The sequence below is a fragment of the Diplotaxodon limnothrissa genome, linkage group LG8, assembly GCF_057381915.1.
Source record: "Diplotaxodon limnothrissa isolate DT_005_m linkage group LG8, D_limnothrissa_male_GT1.1, whole genome shotgun sequence".
NCBI lineage: Eukaryota > Metazoa > Chordata > Actinopteri > Cichliformes > Cichlidae > Diplotaxodon > Diplotaxodon limnothrissa.
In genome coordinates, this window is record NC_140603.1 from 12,555,388 (window position 1) to 12,575,341 (window position 19,954).

General features: G+C 41.0%; 3 protein-coding genes across 5 annotated transcripts; 1 reads left to right on the plus strand and 2 right to left on the minus strand.

Moving 5' to 3' along the window:
* Positions 1 to 1,331: 1,331 nt before the first annotated feature.
* Positions 1,332 to 8,457, minus strand: tmem235b (transmembrane protein 235b). Of its 2 annotated transcripts, none has more exons than XM_085360528.1 (4): positions 8,280 to 8,457; positions 8,118 to 8,189; positions 7,871 to 8,008; positions 1,332 to 1,561 (listed from the first exon to the last, which is right to left on the minus strand). In XM_085360528.1, the coding sequence occupies exons 1-4, from the start codon at positions 8,455 to 8,457 to the stop codon at positions 1,332 to 1,334; spliced, it is 618 nt and encodes a 205-aa protein (XP_085216654.1). The 2 variants fall into 2 exon arrangements, with proteins under 2 accessions (XP_085216654.1, XP_085216653.1); XM_085360527.1 differs by having other exon boundaries at positions 8,109 to 8,189.
* A 771-nt stretch (positions 8,458 to 9,228) lies between these two features.
* Positions 9,229 to 13,042, minus strand: birc5a (baculoviral IAP repeat containing 5a). Its single transcript, XM_085360529.1, has 4 exons — positions 12,935 to 13,042; positions 10,159 to 10,268; positions 9,500 to 9,617; positions 9,229 to 9,321 (listed from the first exon to the last, which is right to left on the minus strand). Exons 1-4 carry the CDS (start codon positions 13,040 to 13,042, stop codon positions 9,229 to 9,231), a joined length of 429 nt encoding a protein of 142 aa, XP_085216655.1.
* Positions 13,043 to 13,588: 546 nt separating this feature from the next.
* On the plus strand, positions 13,589 to 18,139 carry faap100 (FA core complex associated protein 100). 2 transcript variants are annotated; one of them, XM_085360530.1, is made up of 8 exons: positions 13,589 to 13,744; positions 14,012 to 14,130; positions 14,235 to 15,136; positions 15,322 to 15,481; positions 15,593 to 16,535; positions 16,615 to 16,731; positions 17,727 to 17,813; positions 18,023 to 18,139. In XM_085360530.1, exons 1-8 carry the CDS (start codon positions 13,589 to 13,591, stop codon positions 18,137 to 18,139), a joined length of 2,601 nt encoding a protein of 866 aa, XP_085216656.1. The 2 variants fall into 2 exon arrangements, with proteins under 2 accessions (XP_085216656.1, XP_085216657.1); XM_085360531.1 differs by having other exon boundaries at positions 15,325 to 15,481.
* The last annotated feature ends 1,815 nt before the right edge of the window (positions 18,140 to 19,954 follow it).

The following is a 19,954-nucleotide window of genomic DNA, read 5'->3' on the forward strand; positions in this document are numbered from 1 at the left end:
ACCGAGGCCTGTAGAGTCTGAGATATCGCTCAGGGTTTTTTTTTTCTATAAGCATTGAATGGTCTGATGCCCTTTTGCTGGGACGTTCATTCTTGTGAAGATTGTGGAATCGTTTTAACAAATACTCAAATGCTCCAGACCAGCAAACTGCCAAAACATCTGCTTTTATAGAGATGCTGACACTGATGATAAATTAATCAAGTGGATTTGAGCACCAGCGCCTGGCTGCTACCGTATTAATTTGAATTTAAGAGGTAATGTTGTACCTGTTCATTGTCCATATGACTGTTTCTTTCTTTCTGTACTTTCTTTTCCACATGACTGTAGTTTTTGAGCCTCTTTGAACCACTTCACAATTGTTCTATTGGCTGGCAATAAAATTAACAATAAAAGGAAAGAGATTTAATTATTTTTTGCTCATAATTTCATTAATGTGATGTGTTCTAATGACAATGGAAAATTAAAGTACAAAATTATGATAATTAATAGTCCACTGCAGAGTAGTCATTTACACTTATTAGAAGGACTGACATACTTGTGTTACCTTTCTCTGGCCCCTTTTTGATTTTTTGGGTTAAAAACTACTAGAAAATAGTTATTATAACAGCAAAACTTGGTTTAAGTGTATCTATTTATTTTCCATGTAGTTAATTTCATACTGACACGAGATTAATTATGCAATAAACTTTCCATTGGATTTAAAATTTGTTACAGAGATACCAAAAGAACATGAGAAATGGGACAGCAAGTTGGCTCAGTGTTGTAGTCGCACTGAACACTAATACAAAAACGTGTAACTTATGTAGAACAGTGTTAAACAACACATGAGACTTACTGAAAAAAACGGTTTCACTTTTCATCAAATTAATCTGCATGACAAAAGTCTCTCTCTCTCATATATATATATATATATATATATTAACATATATATTAACAAACAAAGCGACTCATATGAGATAAGTTAAAGAAACATTATATTATAGTGAATTGAAAGCTTGTCAGTTTAGTTTGGCACAACAGTATGATCAACAGATACACTCCGTGTATGAGGTGCAAATTCAACCCCCACCACAAGAGGGCGTCATTGGTCAAATGTAATTGACAGTATAAATCCGCCTCCTTACTTGGACCTCATCGTCAGAAAGTCAGAACTGCCCAAACTGAAGGAAAATAGATCCATAAAACAGTTCGCTCCACATCAATTTTTATGATAGCCTTTGGAGTCTGTGTGAAGGTAGAATCACACCGCATCGTCATCCTTTCCTTTCTCTAGTATTCACACACAGTTCAGTTCTCATCTAGAACACCATAGGCCCACTGCACTGATTATGTTAGGCCATGATGGGACTGGTGTGCTGGAGCTTGGCCATTTGTGCAGCTGTAAGCAACAGTACTCCAGTGAGGAGCTCCAGGCCGTAGGAGAGCCAGGCTAGACCGAAGGACCAGCCGAAAGACGTGTGAATGTAGGCCAGACCCTCCTGACCCACCAGCCTCTCAGTCTCAGCCAGTGCCTGGTTCGAGTAAATGATGTAGAGACTGGCGCCGCACATAGTCAGCAGACCTGGAGATTCACACATATACACACAGGAAGAGGCAAGTAAGTTCAGGGTCTTCAGATTCAAAGCAGTCAAAACTGGTATATTTAAAGTATATAGTTAGAGCTGGATCAGGGAACTCTGAATCCTCCCTTTGTTTTGGCTGCTGGGGGCTTCCCATGCTGCAGTAAGTTTCTTCCTGTTTAAAGGGAGTTTTTTCTTCGCACTATTGCCATGTGCTTGCTCATAGAGGGTCTGATTGTTGACATTTTCTCTGTATTATTTTAGGGTCTTTACATTACAGTATAAAATACTTTGAGGTAACTGTTGTTGTGATTTGTATATTTATAAATAAAACTGCATTGAATTGAAAATTGAATCAGCTGAAAATAGTTTTTTAGTCCTAACACTACTTCTTTTGTCCCCCACTTAAACTGGAAACACTACACACCGTTCTCAGACATGCTGAATTTTTGGCTAATAGCTCTTTCAGAATCACCTCGTCGGTGCAAAAATACTATTTTATGTCTGTCAGAGAGTGTTATCGTTGGCATTTTTTTGTAGATTGACTAAAGTAATGGGAACAAATTACATTCAACTGGTTTTGAAAAAGATTGCTCAAAACCATTTTTTGCTTCTTAGAAGCAAAAAAATAACTTAGATGAATGAGGGGTGGTTACTTTTTGTCCAGATTTAGTGTCACATTCACTTAACATTTTCTCCAACAAAATGTTTTCATCAGTGTGGCCAATTATGACATGAAAAATGATTGATTATTACTGAGAGGCCTTTTTGTCTAAATCGTCATACTGATTAGTTTTATGAGTTTTATTCTGAGCTGATAATAAATTCCCAATTTCTCTGCCCTTATTATAAAAGTTATGTTAACATCTAACTGACATTTCAGTGCTTGTAAAGAGCTCAGTCTCTGCAAAGCAAATAGGAGCTGTGATATCGACTGTATGAATTAGGAAATGAAACAGAAAGTTCAGACGTAGCAGGAGGAGAGGAGACAGATTAAACCCAGACTTTTAGCTCAATAGATAACCTGGGATTTAAGTTGGCTTCCTTTATGGAACTGAAAGCTTTGCATTTTCCTCGATCTCAAGTTTAACAAACTCAGAGTTTTCACCAAACCTGCATCCTGTATCAGGGTTCTGGGCGAGATAGATAAAGGAAATCCTTATTTGGATCTGCTATTAGTTTGGTTCCAGGTTTAGAGGTGACAATAAATTATATACCCTGTTGAGGAGGATAGCATTTTAGAAGCAAACACCTGCACAAGCTGGCATCGTACTCCAGCAATTCTGAAGCGGAAATGTGTTCTAGTCAGAGCTCTGTGCTGAGAGCTGAGAACGGTAACTCATGAAGCTGCCCAGAATCTCATATTATGAGAGACAGGAACAGCACTGACGCATGGATTGTCTGTTATTCTACTCATCAGAGACTAGACTGAGACACACACACCCACCCACACACACACACACACACACTGTTCCACAGTGTTGCTATTGGAAACCCTTTTAATTCTGACAGCTTGCTACTGGTTTTAAGGGGATGCAAATGAAGCTACCCAGGGCGGGACTAATAAAGATTTTATTACAATTACACCCCAAGGTGCAACAAACTAGGAATATGATGAGGAAACCGCATCTGACGCCTCATTTTTATGCACTTTGCCAAGAAACAAATAGAGAGACAGGAAATGATTGAACTGCAGCGCATATAGGAAAGACAACTTTTACCATAATAGAGATAAGGAAGTCAAGTAATGGAATAATTTTTCATCAGGTGTGTAATCAGTTTTAATGATTGAGCAGACAGCTAAAAGAATAAATAAAAAAATAGAAATAAAGAAATCAAATCAAAGATATATTTTATTCAGTGTAAAAACTATCGCTTTTCATTATATCCTGTAACAGGACGTGAGTGTCACTGAAGTTTAGATTAGATTTAGTTAGAATAGGCATCTTAATGTCAAGTTGGTTCGCTTCTTTTGTTCGATATCTTAAGAGATTAATAGACTGTCTTGAATTTTTTTTTTTTTTTACAGACATTAGACCAAATATTCACCAACTGATTGTGCAAAAATGAGAGTGCCTACGTAATAACACTAGTATCTGCTCAAATAACCACTTTTATTTGCCATCTTACAAATCGGGGGATTTATTGAAAAGAAACAGCTACTAAAGTCTTGAGGGACTTTTCATTTCTTTAGAGATTGCTACAAAAATGGTAAAATAGTTGCAGAGATGTATCGAAACATCTGCAAAGACATATAGAAATGCAGTAAATAAAGCAAAAACAGAGTTGGTACAATTCTAATGAGTTGAAATGAAAGTCAATATTTGATACGATCACTTCAACATAACCCTTAAGCAGCTTTTTGCCCCTTGAAAGGCTTCTAGGAGTGATCCTTAAAGCTCTTTCTGAACTAAGAAGTTTCATTAATGTTTCAGGCCTACTGATTGAATGAACACATGGAAACTATTGACATTTGCTGGGGTGTTTGGGATTATTGTCATGCTGAAAAATGAACCCATTTCTAATTAAGATGTTTTCCAGATGGTGGATCAAAAGCTGATGATACATTTTTGCATTTAGAATTCCATCAGTTTTAAAAAGATCCTGAACACGACTAGCTGAAATGCAGCTCCAAACCATCATGTTTTACAGATCGCTATGGACACTCACTGTTGTACCTCTATCCTGACCTCCACCAAACAGATTGATGATTTTAACCAATGGCTGAAATTCATCCCAACCGTTTTTCTTGTTTTTCTAACTTAAGAATGATTTCTTGACAGCCACCCTTACATTGAGCTCATTTCTGATGAGGCTTCATCAAGGGTCAGATACAAACCTCCACTTGTCCAGTTTTTGAATTTTTTAAGGACACACTGCAAACCACGCTGAGATAGGCCAAGTTTTTAGCTAATAGCTCTCTGTGAATCACAAAAATACCACAAACTGCATTTCCTTCTCCATTTTTCATTGGTTCAGCTAGATTTAACAGAAACTGGAACAGAAGTTTCTTGTTAAATTGTTGTTTATTTGTAGCCACAACACTGTCTCAGTTAAGTATGTTTTTATGCTTGAATGATTCATAGATCAGTGTTATGTGGCTTAACAGATAAAAAACATTCCCCTGAAATTTTGAAGTTACGAGGATCGGACTGAAAATGAGTGAAAAAGCTGTCAATGTCCAAAGAAAAACTTTGAAAGGCCTTCAGAAAGCCTGCTCACGACCACTTTTTAAAAAAATGACAAGAAAGTGTGAATGCTTGGATGCAAAATATTAAGAGTGGGTCAAGACTTACTACAGAAATGTTTCTGTTTTTAACCCCTCTTCTGCTGCTGAAGCATTTGTTTTAATGTCACATTCAGGCACTGCAAATCAGACAGCAACAGAATGCCATTCATAGTTATTTACTCATAAACACGGTTTGTATCCAGCACTGAAACGCCGTTGCCATGGGGGTGTGTGTGCTCAGTCTGGAACAATGTTAAAGTGGGCGGTTAATGTAAACATCTGCACGAATGCCAAGGCCCGAGGCTTCTCAGGAGAACGCTGCACTGAGATAACCAATATTAGCCGTTGGTAATTTTAATTTTGGTTGTGTTGTGCAAATGAACAATTAAAGACTTCATCCTGTAATATAGCAAAACTCTTGTTGTCTTCCTCATCACACTACGTTACAATCGTGTTCATAAATGCACTGCACGCTTACTAATGGGCTAACTCTAAAAATACTCCGACATTAAAAGTTAATTAAATGCTTACAACTAAGAGCAGCAGAGCGCCCAACGACAGAGCAGAGTGGCAAAATCGAGAGAGATTAAGAAATGCCCGGCTCGGAGGCTGAGGTCTTTTAAAAAGTCCAACAGTCAACAAGTTCACAAGATGACTCCAATCTAATTCAAGACTTTATTTTATTCCACACTTAACCATGTGCTGCTTGTTAAAGTGAGACTATGAAGAGTCTGTTTAAGTATGTGTTTGTCTATCACAAGGTCCCATTTATGGAGGTCATAAGGCGTTGGCAGAAGAGCGCCCAGGAGATCCAGAAGCTCAGGCGCTAGATTTATGCAGACAAGAATAACTTAATTACTGGAAATAGCTAGATTAAGAGAATGGCATTAACAGTAATCTAACTATTTCACATTTATAGCTTTTTGAGCTACTAAACTAATAATCACTGTAGGTGCATGATACATGACATCTTAACACTTTCTGTCTTAGTTGTGACCTGAATGCCACTTTTATTACAGTTTCCTGTTTTTTAGTTTTTCAGTTTTTTCTGTTATCGCCCGGCACAGATTCAATACACACCAAAAAGAAACAGCTCTGTGGTCTGTAACTGTTTAATTCAAAAGTCAAATGAGTAATTCAGCTCTAACTAAGCTATTCTTACTCAGATCATGTTCTGAATTTGGATCAGATAACCAGGTTCAACATTTTACATGGCGGCTGAAACATTTGGAATATTATCTTCGTCTTGTTTGTCTCTTTCACAACTGGGGTGTCTTAACACATGCCAGTTTGCTCCGGCCATCTTTTTGAGGCAAACGGTCCTCACTGATTAATGATGCGATGAGAACATATCAATTTCAGCAAACCCACTGAAGTTGAATTATAAAGCTTTAAAATTTAAGATGTGCTGAATTTGAAGCAGGAACAGTAGTTTAGGGGAGCAAAATCGAAAGATGTGTGCTAAAAGAGGCAGCCTGACCTTTAATCTGTGTAATTCATACAGTCATTGGCCATTTTGTTAGGTAAGCCTCTTCAAATGCTTGTTAGCGGAGGAGTCGGTTGATTGAGGGGCTGATGAAGAGGATGCAAAAGACCCACAGTAAGCAGAGAAGACCTAATTATCTGGTCATGTAACAGCAACCTGATGCACACTGCATGGAGACATGGTCAAGACGACCTGCTGAAGTTCAAGCTGAGCATCAGAAAGGTGATTTAAGTCACTTTGAATGTGGCATAGTTGTTGTTGCCAGAGCAGCTGGTTCAGAAAACTGCTGATCTGCTGGGATTTTCATTCACAACCATCTCCAAGGTTTACAGAGATTGTATCAGTGGTTCAGGCTGCTGCTGTTGGTGTAATGTTGTCTGGATCATTTTTTGTTTTTGGCATGATCACAGTGTACCCATCTTCTATTGGCTGCTTCCAGCAGGATAACGCATCATGTCACAAAGCTCAAATTATCTCAAACTGTTTTCTCAAACATGACAGTGACTTCACTGTACTCAAATGGCCTCCACACTCAGCAGATCTCAATCCAATAGAGCACCTTTGGGATGTGGTGGAACAGGAGAGTCTCATCATGGAAGTGCAGCCAACAAATCTGCAGCAACTTTGTGATGCTGTCATGTTAACATAGACCAAAAATCTCAGAGAAATGTTTCCAGCACGTTGTTGAATCTGTGCTCTGAAGGCATAATGAGGTGCAACGCAGTACTAGCAATTTGTGCCTAATGAAATGGCCATGGTTGTATACAGATACACAGACATGCTGTTACAAAACCACTGCGATTCCCTAATAACAGCACACTAATTCATATTTTCCCCTCCTGTCAGAAGTTAATTATTAATAAATGTTGCAGAGTTAATAATCACAAGTCAATCAAAACGATTCCCTAAGTAATGCTGTGTCGTTATTAAGACAGCTTACATTTCTGGAGTGAAGTTTTGCTTAAAGATAATTTTTTGGGGAGAGCAGTATCATCGTCAACATATGGTTACATGTAGTTTTTACTTAATTCCAAATGCGATGCATTTCATGTATGAATGAAAGAATTTCTATAGTCCGAATTTACTGCATAATACAGTGTTTATGAAAATAATGACAACTGCAATATAAAATTCTCATTGAAAGTAGATTTCTTAAAACCCATATCTGCTTGTAGTCCATTTACGTGTGCCACATATGAGTCATGACCTATATTTGTAATACTTCTGTGGTCTAACTGACTCATGTGCAGGTCTCATGATGCCCAATAAACACGATGTGAAATTACAGACTATATAAAAAGTACAAAGTGTTAGACGGACACGTTTGGGTGATTGATTGCGCAGTCTCTTTCGGATAGAGCTCTCTGGCCACACTGGCCTGTGGCAATTGTGTTTTAATGGATCAGAATTGAATGGAGGGTAAATGGATGCACTAAAGCCCTTAGCAACTAAGTGTTTTCCGTTTTCACACACCGCAGTGCCCTCACAAAGCGGCTGACCTCACGCGTATTCAATACTCAGAGCTGGACATCCGGACCGATCTTCGTGGGTCTAAGGTTAAACAGATCAGAGTAAATAAAGTGAACCCGAACTTACTGCAGATGAAGAAGTACGACGCCGTGCCGGTGAGGAGGATCGGGCTACGAGCCAGGGAGCTGACCAATCCACAGATGCCTCCAAAGAGCAACAGAACCAGGCTGAGGGGAAGCATCACCACAATTGCACTGTGCATGTCTGGGTAGAAACAGATGGATTATGGAGCATCAGCGGAGTTATAGCTGCCTTGACAGTGAAAGTTCATTAGCAGAAAAGCTGGTGGTGTTTCTGGACTCACTCAGCATGCGCAGCTCGGTATCGGAGACCCCGGAGTAGTCAACTGTGAACGAGTCGATAGAGCCCGTGTGCATCTTCCCACCTGAATATCACATTTAACAACACGGTGATGTTGGTTGAGGGTTTAGATCTCAGCATTTAGAGGCAAAAGTTAAGAAAAGTGGCAGCCTACCTTCGTTGATGCTCCACAGTCCCGAGTGGGAACTCATGTTCTCAAAGTCGCTGACATTCATGGGATTCATTTCTATAATGTACCAATAATCGGTGCCGAGGGAAGTGGCCAAAAAGGCAAAGCTTAGCATCCCGCAGATGCCAGCTGCGATAACGAAAGCGCCAAAAGATACCTTCATCTTGGACAGGTTAAGGTTTGAGACACGCGTGAAACTCGGTGGCTTCAGCTCATGCGTAACGGAGGTCTTCTGCTGTCGAGTGTGCTTTGGAGTGCTTTTACGCACTCATCACCGCCGGCTAAGTAATCAGGAAAAAATATCCCTCCCCAAAATCTTTCCAATTGACTAATCAAATTGTTAAGGGGAATCGATATTCATTTCCGTTCTCAATTAATGAATGATCACACAGTAACAAAGAGATAAGAACCTGCCTGAGCAGCAGCAGCTCCTGTCTGGGAGGGACTCGGATTCACACTGAAACGCACACGTTTACGCAAAACACGGAGGGAGCAAATAGCGGAGAGTTAAGAGGCTGCACTCATTTGTGTTTGAGTAAAATACTTTAACCTCAATTTCAAGCTGTGGTATGGAGAAAGCTAGAGATGCAAAGGCTTATATAAATATAATCAAATCTAAATACATTATAAATACAGCCAGACCTTTTGAGTGGAGGATTCATGTTGCTCTAACAGACTACATCTATATTAAAGACACCATAAATAATTATGTTACAGAATCCAATATTTATTAGATATCAGATTACATAAAAACAGAAAGTGTTAAAAGATAAAAACACATACGTGAAAAAAGATGACATGAAGGCACACAAAGGAAACATAAAAATGAGTTTGGTGAGGAACAAGTCAATAATTCTGACAGCTACAATTATTCTCTCCATCTTTCTCAGATACACAAACGAGCTCATGTCATTCATCTGAATCTGTCGCTGTGTCACTCTTCTCCCATGGCCGTCTTGATGATGTCTGCTCGCCTCAGTTTGGCTGCCTCTTCAAACTTGGTGATGGCCTCATTACAAGATTTGTTCTGTGAGCAAAGAAGATCAACTGCAGATCAGTAATTAAGGCCTTGTTGTCATGGAAATAATTAGCAGACATTATTCTAGTCGGCAAAGTGTTCGCTCGTCAGACATATCCCAAAAAACTATTTAATAAATTGTTATTATACAAGACAACAGATTCGTGACTTCCTATAAAGAACGTACATTGATGAACTTGTGCCTCTCTTTCTGCAATCTGTAGAATTCCTCCACAGTCAGGTCTTCCACTTTTTTCTTCAGGGCAATGAAGTGGCAGGATGGTGAATGAGACTTGTGCTCCTTTCTGGCAAAAACAAGAGATAGATGGGAAAGTAAAGAGCTGTGGGCATGTAGTCACAAAGACTCCTAAATAATGCCACTGAAACACAAGTCTTGTTAATTATGACAATAAGAGTCAAAATGGGGGACCGGGGGTCACAGGCAAACTCTCGCACATTAAAGGAAAGGCTTATAGGAGTCAACAGCTGTTACTGGAGGAGAAAAACAAACAAAAAAAATAATAAATCACCAAGCCTCACCAAACACTCGTGTCACCGGATCGCTCACATGTTTTTATTACGAGTGAGCCAAAAAGGGGGAAATAACCCGGGGTGAGCACAGATGGTTCTGAGCTGTCATAAAATGTTAGCAAAAATCACTTGGCAATAACTTTGACACCAATTTGGCAACATGTTTGAAGTTTGCTTAATAATACTGAAGACATGCTGGAGACATTATTAACGACTTGTAAAAACAAGAACGGCTTAAATTTATGGAAGAAATTAACAACTATTGGGCAGTTTATTTTTTATTTCTGAGCCCAGTAATGTGATGTGTGCTCTTACTCTGGGTCATCCTCTGGCTCCCAGCCCTCCAGCTCTTTCAGGCAAAAGAAACACATGGCGATGTCTGGGCTGTTCTCTGAAGGTGTGTGAATGAAGCCGGCTTTAGCCATCTGCAGGAATAAATGAAGATGTCATGTTGCACGAAAAAAAAAACAAAAAAAACAAAACTTCATATAGAGCTTTTCACACGTACCACTCGGGTTTATTTAATTAAAATGAGTCATTTAATATATTTATTACTCACTTTATTTTTTCTTTATTGTATGTCATCTAGACTTTAAGTTATTGAGCTCCATACTCCATTATATTAATCTTTTGAGACTGTACTGTATAAGCTATTTGTTTTGTCATAACACTACTACTACAAATAATAATGACAACAACAACTACTGACAGCAGCATTAACTCAAATAACCAGTCGTTACAAATGTAGTATGCAGAGGCGCATCTCCGAACACACAACACATTGAACCTTGAAGCAGATGGGCTCCAGCAGCAGAAGACCACACTGGGTGCCTCTCCTGTCAGCTAAGAACATGAAACTGAGTTGCAGTTCGCAGAGGCTCATTAAAATCTCTGCTATAAAGTCTCAGTATCTGTTGTGGCATTCAGATCTCAGTGTCAGAATTTGGCATAAACAACATAGAAGCCTTCTGCCTCCTGTCAACAGTTCAGGTATGTGGGATATCTTCTTGGCTGACTTCGGGCCCTTTACTACCAACTGAGTGTCATTTAGGCAACACCACGGGCAACTGATTATTGTTCCTGTCAATGTCCAGCGCTTTAGAACCACTGATGGCTACATCCAAAAGGCTAACCCACCATGTCACAAGGCTTGAATTGCGTAAAGCTGTTTTTTTGAGCTTGACAGCGAGTTCACTGTACTCAAATGGCCTCCACAGTCACCAGATCTCAATCCAGTGGAGAGATTTTGGGATGTGGTGGATGCATCATGGATGTGAAGTCTACAAATATGCTATCATGTCAATAGGAACCAAAATCTCTGAATGTTTCCCGCACTTGGTTGAATCTGTACCACGAAGAGTTAAAACAGCTTTGAAGGCAAAAGGGGGCCCAACGCGATAGTAGCAACTTGTACCTAATAAATTGACAGTACATGTCCATAGTGATGTGACGTTCTGTATCGAGGCTTCAAAGCTTGTGTCGAGTAATTTAGGGGGCGTTTCCGCGATGCGCGTATCGAGGCTTGCCTCATTTATGGGAGGAGCTGAAAATGATGACGTCCGAAGCCTCGCTGCCCGGCTGTACCAGGTGACTGGTTCGTGAAGTGGTTCGAACTTTGCCGCGAGCTATGACAGCGATATAAACCCCTCAGACTTCATTCAAAATGTGGGTGTTTGATGGAGAGTTGCGGTTAGTGAGAGTTTGGAGACAGTTTGGAGGTTTATGAGAGAAAGTCAGGAGAGAATGGAGCCAGCTAAGAAGAGGAGGATGTCCTCACCTGTGTGGGAACATTTTGATTTTATTCCTCCCAACAAGGTATGTAAATTTCTACAGAAGATGTATTTTCATAATACTGATGGTGCAATACAATTTATGTTAAGCTGTCTGTACTTTTGTACAAGGTGAAGTGTTTGCTATGTGCCAGGGAGCTGGGATATAACAGCAACACCTCATCCATGCTTAGGCACTACAGAGCTTTGCATGAGAATAAGGGTAACGCCGATTGAGGAGCAAGACCAGGTGAGCCATCAAATGTCATGATAATATTACTAATATTAGTAACATTACTAAATGATATAACAATATTCTACAACTGTAATAAGTTACGTGTGTGATTTTTATATTTGTGCTTTGTCTTTATTGTCTTTCCTCAGGAGAACAATCTCAAATAGATGAAGACCTGGTTAGCATGGTGATTGAGGACTCCCAGCCATTTAGCATTGTGGATGACAAAGGATTTAAAAGATTTGTTAAATCATTAAATCCTAGCTATGTTCTCCCCACTAAAAAGGTCATAAAAGCAGTGAAAATGTAGTTTTTATAGAATAAAATGTGAACAGGCAGGACTGAGGCTCAAAGCCTGTAGCTGTCCATACCTCAACATTACAAAAGCACAACCGCTGTCCACACCTCACCTCACAGTAAATGATCATTTCCATTTTAAGCATTTCCAAATAATCATTTCCCATACTGCCAGTATAAATATACACAGTATAATTCCATCACTACAATATACATGTTTTACACACTCCTTTTGTTGTTGACATTTACAGGCTGTGTGCAAAAGGCCACACTCTTCAAATTCATGCCAACTAATATTTTTACGTCCAGTAGGTGTCCTACTAGAGCAAATGAAGCTTCAAGAAGCTTTGCACTGGGGTGAACCAATTGGATGAAGAGCTTCAGTGCTTCGTGAAGCTTCATCTGCCCATCACTACATGTCCATTACTATTTAAATTTAAGCAGTTTTAATTGGAAAAAAAAATAACTCGGATGAATCAACAAGGAAAACAATAGATTCTTGCAGTTAATGTGTCGGTTTCAGCGCGTTAAATGTGAGAATTTGTCGTAAATTGAGTACATTTAGGTTTAGGGACTAGGAGCCAAAACAAGTGTGTATTTAGGCATACAGATGGGGAGTCAGAAGATTTGTATTTCATTTAAATCTACAGCTAAACCAGAGTTTAGCTAGATTGTATTTCATCTGAGCCGCTTTTCTTTTTGCTTTCACGCCAGCTGCTGTTGTACTGTTAGCATGTCAACAGTAAGGCGTCGCTCACCGTTTCCAACCTCAGTTTAAACGTTAACTCACGTTTTCCGGCGTGCACTTGCAGTCTTCGTCGAATGGCCACCCCCCATAAGTTTTTAACCTATTCTCAAAAAAATACATTTTGATGTTTTCCTCGTTGTATGGATCCATTGTATTCACTGTCGCACGAACCCGTGAGCTAAACTACAGAGCCTTTTCAAATTTCGACGACACTTCAATTCGGCTGTTTTGATTGGTTGCCCACCTTCTTCGTGTGTATATTAGTTAATCGTATGAGCACAAGAGCGCCATCATGTGTTCTTGACCGAGAGAAAAAATAAGGAAATTTATTAGACAAATGCACTCAAACTACGTTTAAAATTTGACTCGACTTTATTTAAAAAACAAAACAAAACTTGCTCTCATTCATTACTCTCTACCTTCTACGTGAGCACGAGTCAACCTTAAGTTCAAGCATCCGTTATACTTGCGTCCCACTTCCGCTTTGTGGTCATGGGCAATGTAGTTCATTACGTTTATTGGTCGAAAGCACAACGCGCGGAACTTTGTGAGACAGTGTCACATCCTCTGTCAACAACCGGTTCACATAACCTCACATTAGCATCCCTCACTGAGCTGATAGTACCATTAAAGTGAGCTTAACGTGACATATGCTCATTCAGCGGCTTCTTCTTCTTCTCCCCCCGGGTCCAGGTTATGGAGGGACGGTGTGCTGTCGAGACTTGGGCACAGTTTGGGTTTTCGGGAAGATCTTATAAAGTGAAGATCCTCTGTGGTTTCGGAACAGATGTTTTAATCTGCACTGGCACTGAAGAGATCTACGTGTTCAGTAAACGTGAGAGGAAAATCACGGCAAGTATCCGATTTACATGTATCAGACACAGATAAATAGATATAGATCTATGTACTTTATTTATCCCACACTGGGGAAAGTCACTTGTTACAACACCACAAGGGTCAGAAAGCAAAAAAGTTAACTAGAGATATATTAGGGGAAAAAAGATACTAATAAATCTAGATATCAATCAAATATTAAGCTATACTAAGACATAAGCTACACTGCAGGGCATATCTCTGGATTAACCATACTGTGTGTTGCTTCGTATTGTGCTGTTGCAGACTGTCCTCCTGTTACCTGCTGCTGTTAATGACCTGGTTGGAAACCAGGACAAGCAGCTAATCTATGTTGCATGCAGGAGTGGAGTTTACCGTGTAAACTTACAGTTTCTGCTACACAGGTATGAACCCTCATAGTTAGATTTCAGTAAACCTTTTTTAATTAATGCTGTTATTTCAACTCTGCTAAATTGCTCTTATGTAATATGACATTTCTCCTCTGCAGGGATCAAAGCTCTCAAGCTGATGCATCCTCCAGTCCAGCTGAACTGAAAATCTCCCAAGAGTGTCTCGTTGTTGGAGCAGATGAAGTGTCATCTCTGCTCCTCGTTGGCTCTGTGCTCCTGACCCTTTGCCAGAGAGATGCCTCCTGGCTGCTGACTTTGTACAAAACGCCAAAGCAAACGGCGTCTACTAGCCACAAGGAGTTTGGCTCGTTCCATCTGCCGGTGGCCTCAGCTGTGGACTGTGGCGCTGCTGAGTCAAATAGAGGACCAAGAAAGGGCTCTGTGCTAATTTGCATCCATTCGGGTGATGTAGAGGCATCGTCTTCCTCCAATGCTTCTGCAGAGTCAACTGTAGCTCAAGACCACTTCCACCTGGAGCCTCTCCTCTTCAAACTGTTATTTGGAGTTGAAGCCGCCCTTGCCAAATCTCCAGTCATCCTTTGCGGCCTGCCAGATGGGCGCCTGTGTTTCCTTCCTCTGCGTCTCCCGGGATCGCGCCTTCGAGTCCTGCACAGCCTGGAGCAGCCGGTCTGTTTTGTCGGTGCATCTGTTGTCACGGAAACGGGTCACGCACAGTGCTTGGTGGCGGCGGGCGAACAAGGCAGAGTGGCACTGATCAAGACTGACAAGGCAGGCTCAGAGGGGGGAAGCGCTGTGGCTGCTTTTACTGAGGGGTGTGTACCAGGGCCTGTATGGTGCGGCTGCATGGATAAAAGCTGTTTTTACTACAGCACTGGTGCAGATCTGCTCCGACTGGATCTGTCGGAGGGATCGTTTGCGAGAGAAAGCAAAGAAAGAGGGGAAGAGACATCTGGGACGACAGCGGCCGCCCTCCAGAGCCCCAGCAGTTTAAATGTGTGCAGAGTCATCGCCCTGGCTGAGCCTGCATGCAGCACTGCGGGTGAGCAGAATAGACGTGCTGACTTTGAATGGATTTATTATAAGTTCAGCTTCAATGTGCTCTTCAAGTTAGGAAACAGGAAAATGCACAGGTTCTACATGTTGTGCACTCATGTAATTCTGTCTTGTATTCTAATTTAAACTCTCAAACTATTTTTCCTAACTCTAAAAATGCTTCATGCACAGCAGGTGATGTACAGCTGCTTGGAGTGTCTGCCAGAGGGCAGCTCCAGAGGATCTGCTTACCTGCGGGGAGGGTGGATGAAGGATCGTCTAAGCTTCCTTCCACACAGGTGTCCCGCAGTGTCAGGGACCTCCTGTCTGCCATCGGGGATGTTTGTGAGAGGTATGCCCGTCAAGTATTTGATCGGGTGTGAAAGACGACATTTAAATAAAACACAGCAAAGATCTGTAAATATATATGTGATTTTTTTTTTTTTTTGCTTTCTTCATATAGAGCATCAGTGCTGAAAACAGTCATCAAATCCAAAAACCAGTTTCTGAGGCTTCTGAATCACGCCGTCAGCGTCAGTTTCCTGCTGATGGCAGACACAACTACTGATCTTCCAATTAAGGAGAAACCAATCAGATGTCATTTCGAGACTAGCTGGAGCAGACTGCTTCAGAAAGACTCCTTGAGCCTTGTGTGTTTCCTGCATAATTCAAGTCCATTTGTCCTGGAACGAGGCTGGACGCTGAGCATTACGGTGTCCCCTCTGTCTTATTCTTCCTCCCCAGCAGGAGAAAGCTCCTCCACTAATTTTTCATTCCCGTTTCACGACCTCCGTCCGGGGCAAACATTCGAAGCGTCTCTGCCTATCGCAGCTGCAGGTGATGCATCTTTCCCCATGACTGTGAGCTGCTCGCTCATCTTCTCGCTCTCGAGTCTTCTGGGAGAGGAGGAGGTGGCGGCGAGCTTTGCAGGCTTGCAGAGCAGCTGTATCAGTTTGCCCCTGTCCACACTGACAGTGGACTGGCTGCATGCTCTGCAGCTAAACAGTCCCACAGCTACTCATAAGATGGCCACAGTTCAGCCCAGCAGCGCCGCAGCAGATAGCATCCAGACCTTTTTAAGCTCGCGCCAGCTCAGGTGCAGCGGTAGAACGAACAGAGGAGGAGAAAGTGCTGCAAAGCCTGAGCCTGAGAAGTATTCAGCAAGCGTATGGGTGTCATCAGAGATAGTGAGGGATACGCTGAAGCCAAAAAAGAGTTCAAATTTGGATGCCAAAGAGTCGATACGAGACCCCGAAGATCTCTGCCTGTCTTTGCTTGAGCGACTGTTGTCTGAAGATACTGAAGGAGTGAAGATGGGTTGCCAAGGAGACAAGATTGCTTTGAGCACCTCAGTGGCCCACGCTCGTGGTCCAAACGGAGCGGCAATGAAACTGACAGTGAAAGAGGTCAATCGTTATCTAATATGATATAATCATATATTGGTATGTTTTATATCCTCATCGTCAATGCTCCTTTATTCTCCAGATAAACGTGGGGGAGGAGGAGAGCACAGACAAGGAGGCTACAATCGAGGTTCAGATCGAGAGCTCATCTTTAGCAGCGGTGTGTGGCCTGCACCATGCTGTGCTGCGCCGGATCCAGGTCCAGAACACACTTATATAACATAAGCTAATTTCTGGCTAAACTTAGGTAGTTGCAGATTTTGAATATTTTGCATTCTTCTTTTTTAATGTAAAACTGTACAGATGTATAACAGGGATGTCAAACTCACTTCACATCAAGGGCCACACTATTTGATCTTAAGTGGGCCAGCCCAATCAAACTCCCATTTCTGTCATTGTAAAGTAGTTTAACTGCACATTTAATCCCAGAGATATGCTAATATAAGAAAAAGAAGTACAACTTCAATATTATCCCAGTTTTTCTGCATGATAGGGAAACGCTGCTGTAGCAAAGGAAAGAAATCTTTCAGTGTGACTATAAGGGGATAAAATGTTAGACATTAACAGAAAAGCTTCTGGTTGCTGATTGGCCCAACTGTTCTCCAATTATAAAGCAGATAGTTTTTGTTAATTCACAGAAAATGTCCTATTTTATTTTATTTCTTTTACCACGGACACAAGAATTCAATATTTATCTCCTCTTTCAGCTTTGCCAAACATGTCTAGATGGGCCGGATTGGAGTCTTATGTTTGACACCACTGATGCAGAACATACTGCTAGACTTTTGTGATACGTGCAAATTTGCCATTCCACCTTCCAGCCACTTGAATTGGCATAAATAGAAGGAGCGTAAAAATAGCGGCTCCCTAGTGCAGTGGTTCACATGTTAGCCTAACAAGCGAAAGACCCCCCGCTTCGATTCCAGGAGGAGACACAAATCCTTTGGGAAGGGGAGGGGAGGGCTGCATCAGGGAGGACGTCCAGCCTCACAAACACACTAAGCTACTCGCAGGAGAGCTGCGAGTCAGTGCTATGACATGGAAACTGGGACGATTCTTTTAACGTGTGCTGCAAACAGTGTGGTCGGTTTAAAAGAAGCGTTATCGTGTCTTTGGGCTTGAGAACAACGCTTCATGTCCCTGTTTTACTTGAAATTCTTTAGGTTTGAATTTTTCCTCTGCTCCTCGACACAGACTCTGCTGCAGAGCGCCACAGAGAAAGCCGCCTCTACAAAGAATGTCCAGATTTTAGGATTAAGACGGGCGCTGCAGCGGGCCGAGGTAAGTGGGCCCGCGCTTGACGATTAATCCCATTAATGTCAAAGCCCTCCGTATCATTAAATACACGTAATTATCCAGCTATTTTCTCTTAGTTCAATTAATTGATTAGCAAGACTTTAGAGCTTTTGAGGGCTTGGGATGTCTGTAAGTGTGTTAAGATTAAAGCTCGTCTGTGTTTTTTGTTTCATGTGTCCTCTGTGCGTTAACAGATCCAGCAAAGTCAGATCTCAGGAGCCTTTGGTGAGGTCGTGTCCACAGTGCAGAGAGATCGGCTGCTTCTCAGTGTTTACCAAGAACTCAGACGAAATCCTCTGCTCATAGTGTAACACCTACACAGCTGCCCTCGCTTGTTTGGTGTTGTTGCGTAATCTGACTTTGCTGCCAGCCCTTTCACAGTGCAAAGCACATGTAATACTTTAGACTGTAAGATGGTTTCTATATGACATTTTACAGTATATTTTGATTTTGAAGAGGTTATAATTTGGTGATGTCTAATAATAAAGTTTCTCTTGTTTTTTCACATGACAATAAATTCAGTGAAGTATTTCTGTAACTTTGCTCCTGTTTGTGTTTATACTCATGTAACTGTTTTAGTTTCCAAGTATTAATATTTTACTACACAACCTCCAAACAGGACTCGGTGCAAAATGTACATTTAAAACAACACAATACTGTGCATGTTACTTTAACCCTAAGTATAGTTTCCCAGATGGCTGCTCCTCCCTGAGCCTGGCTGTGTCAGAGATTTCTTCCTGTTAAAAGGGAGTTTTTGCTTCCCACTGTTGCCAAGCGCTTGCTCATAATGGGTTTAAAATTGTATAAAGACCACATAATTTGACAAGCTCCAGAACTGTCTTACAGGTGCATTTTTACAGTCTCCTGATATTTCAGGTGTGTGTGTGACACAGTCACTACATTGGACACTTTATTAGGCACACCTTGCTAGTTGATTGGGTTAATTAACCCCTCTTTTAACGTCCATGCTTTCATGTTGCTTAAGCCAAACTCTGACTCTACCAGATGTCACAGCAGAAATTCACATTCATCAGACCAGGTAACATCTTTCCAGCCTGATATTGCCCTATTTTGTTGAGTCCATGTGATTTGCAGCGTCAGTTTCCTGTAACTAGCTGACAGGAGTGGCACCGGTGCCGTCTTCTGCTGTTCGTCTTCTTCAAGGTCTGCCGTGCATTCAGAGATGCTCTTCTGCGTAGCTTGGTTGTAACGAGTGGTTATTTGAGTTAATTCTGTTGTTGGTAAAGCAGTTTGGTCTGACATCAAGAAGGCATTTTCACCTAGAGAACTGCCGCACACTGGATATTTTCTATTTTTCAGACCTTTCCCTGTAAACACTAATGATGGTTGTGCACCAGTAGATCAACAATTTTTAAGATAGTCAGAGGAGCCTGTCTGACACCAACAACCACGGCACATTCAAAGTCACTTAAATCACCTTTCCTCCCCATTCTGATACTCTGTTTGAACTTTGTCAGGTCATCTTGACCATGTCTACATACCTAAATTCACTGGGTTTCTGTCATGTGATTGGCTGTTAGATATTCTGTTTAGTGTAGGATCTGATGCGTTGTGCTTGAACATGGAATAAACATGGAACAGACAACTGATAGATTTCAGTATCGTTATGTTTTCAGCCAATCATTTAATCCACTGCAGAAAAAACACATTCCTGATATGTTTATGTGTGGAAAGTTGTCTGAGGAAAAAGTTGCCTATGCCTTTCTCAGCATTTTGCGATGGATTGTACATTTTGGACATAAAATGGGTAATCACAGCCATTTTAACTGACACTATAATAATTGCAGGGACTGAATGTTCTTGTGATGGATAAGCTTCCTAAACCTGGTCAGGGAGATGCAAGTCATTGAATGTTATTAGCGATCTACATTAACTGTCCCTTTAATTGCCCGAGACATGGAGCAATTTCTGTTTTAAAGCTCCGATGAGTTTTTAATATACAGACTCACACAGTCAGTACAGTGATTACAAACAGTTTACATCACTGCAATAAAACAGACTTCTAATGGATACAAACCGCAGAATAGTAATTGAGTTTAAATGCAATTATTTTTAATAACTTCATAGTTACTCATTTGTAGACCTTGCTGTGAGCGCTATGATAT

Bases quoted from the DNA above. Each gene is read 5' to 3' on its own strand.
- tmem235b (XM_085360527.1), bottom strand. From the start codon at position 8,457: ATGAAGGTATCTTTTGGCGCTTTCGTTATCGCAGCTGGCATCTGCGGG. The intron at 8,190-8,279 runs GTAGGCTGCCAC...TGTGATATTCAG, and splicing joins ACTGTGGAGCATCAACGAAG to GTGGGAAGATGCACACGGGC. The intron at 1,562-7,870 runs GTAAGTTCGGGT...GTGAATCTCCAG, and splicing joins GTCGTACTTCTTCATCTGCA to GTCTGCTGACTATGTGCGGC.
- faap100 (XM_085360530.1), top strand. From the start codon at position 13,589: ATGGAGGGACGGTGTGCTGTCGAGACTTGGGCACAGTTTGGGTTTTCG. The intron at 15,482-15,592 runs GTATGCCCGTCA...TTCTTCATATAG, and splicing joins ATCGGGGATGTTTGTGAGAG to AGCATCAGTGCTGAAAACAG. The intron at 17,814-18,022 runs GTAAGTGGGCCC...GTGCGTTAACAG, and splicing joins GGGCGCTGCAGCGGGCCGAG to ATCCAGCAAAGTCAGATCTC.
- birc5a (XM_085360529.1), bottom strand. From the start codon at position 13,042: ATGGATCCATACAACGAGGAAAACATCAAAATGTATTTTTTTGAGAAT. The intron at 10,269-12,934 runs GTGAGTTAACGT...TTATTCCTGCAG, and splicing joins GCAAGTGCACGCCGGAAAAC to ATGGCTAAAGCCGGCTTCAT. The intron at 9,322-9,499 runs GTACGTTCTTTA...CTTTGCTCACAG, and splicing joins AGAGGCACAAGTTCATCAAT to AACAAATCTTGTAATGAGGC.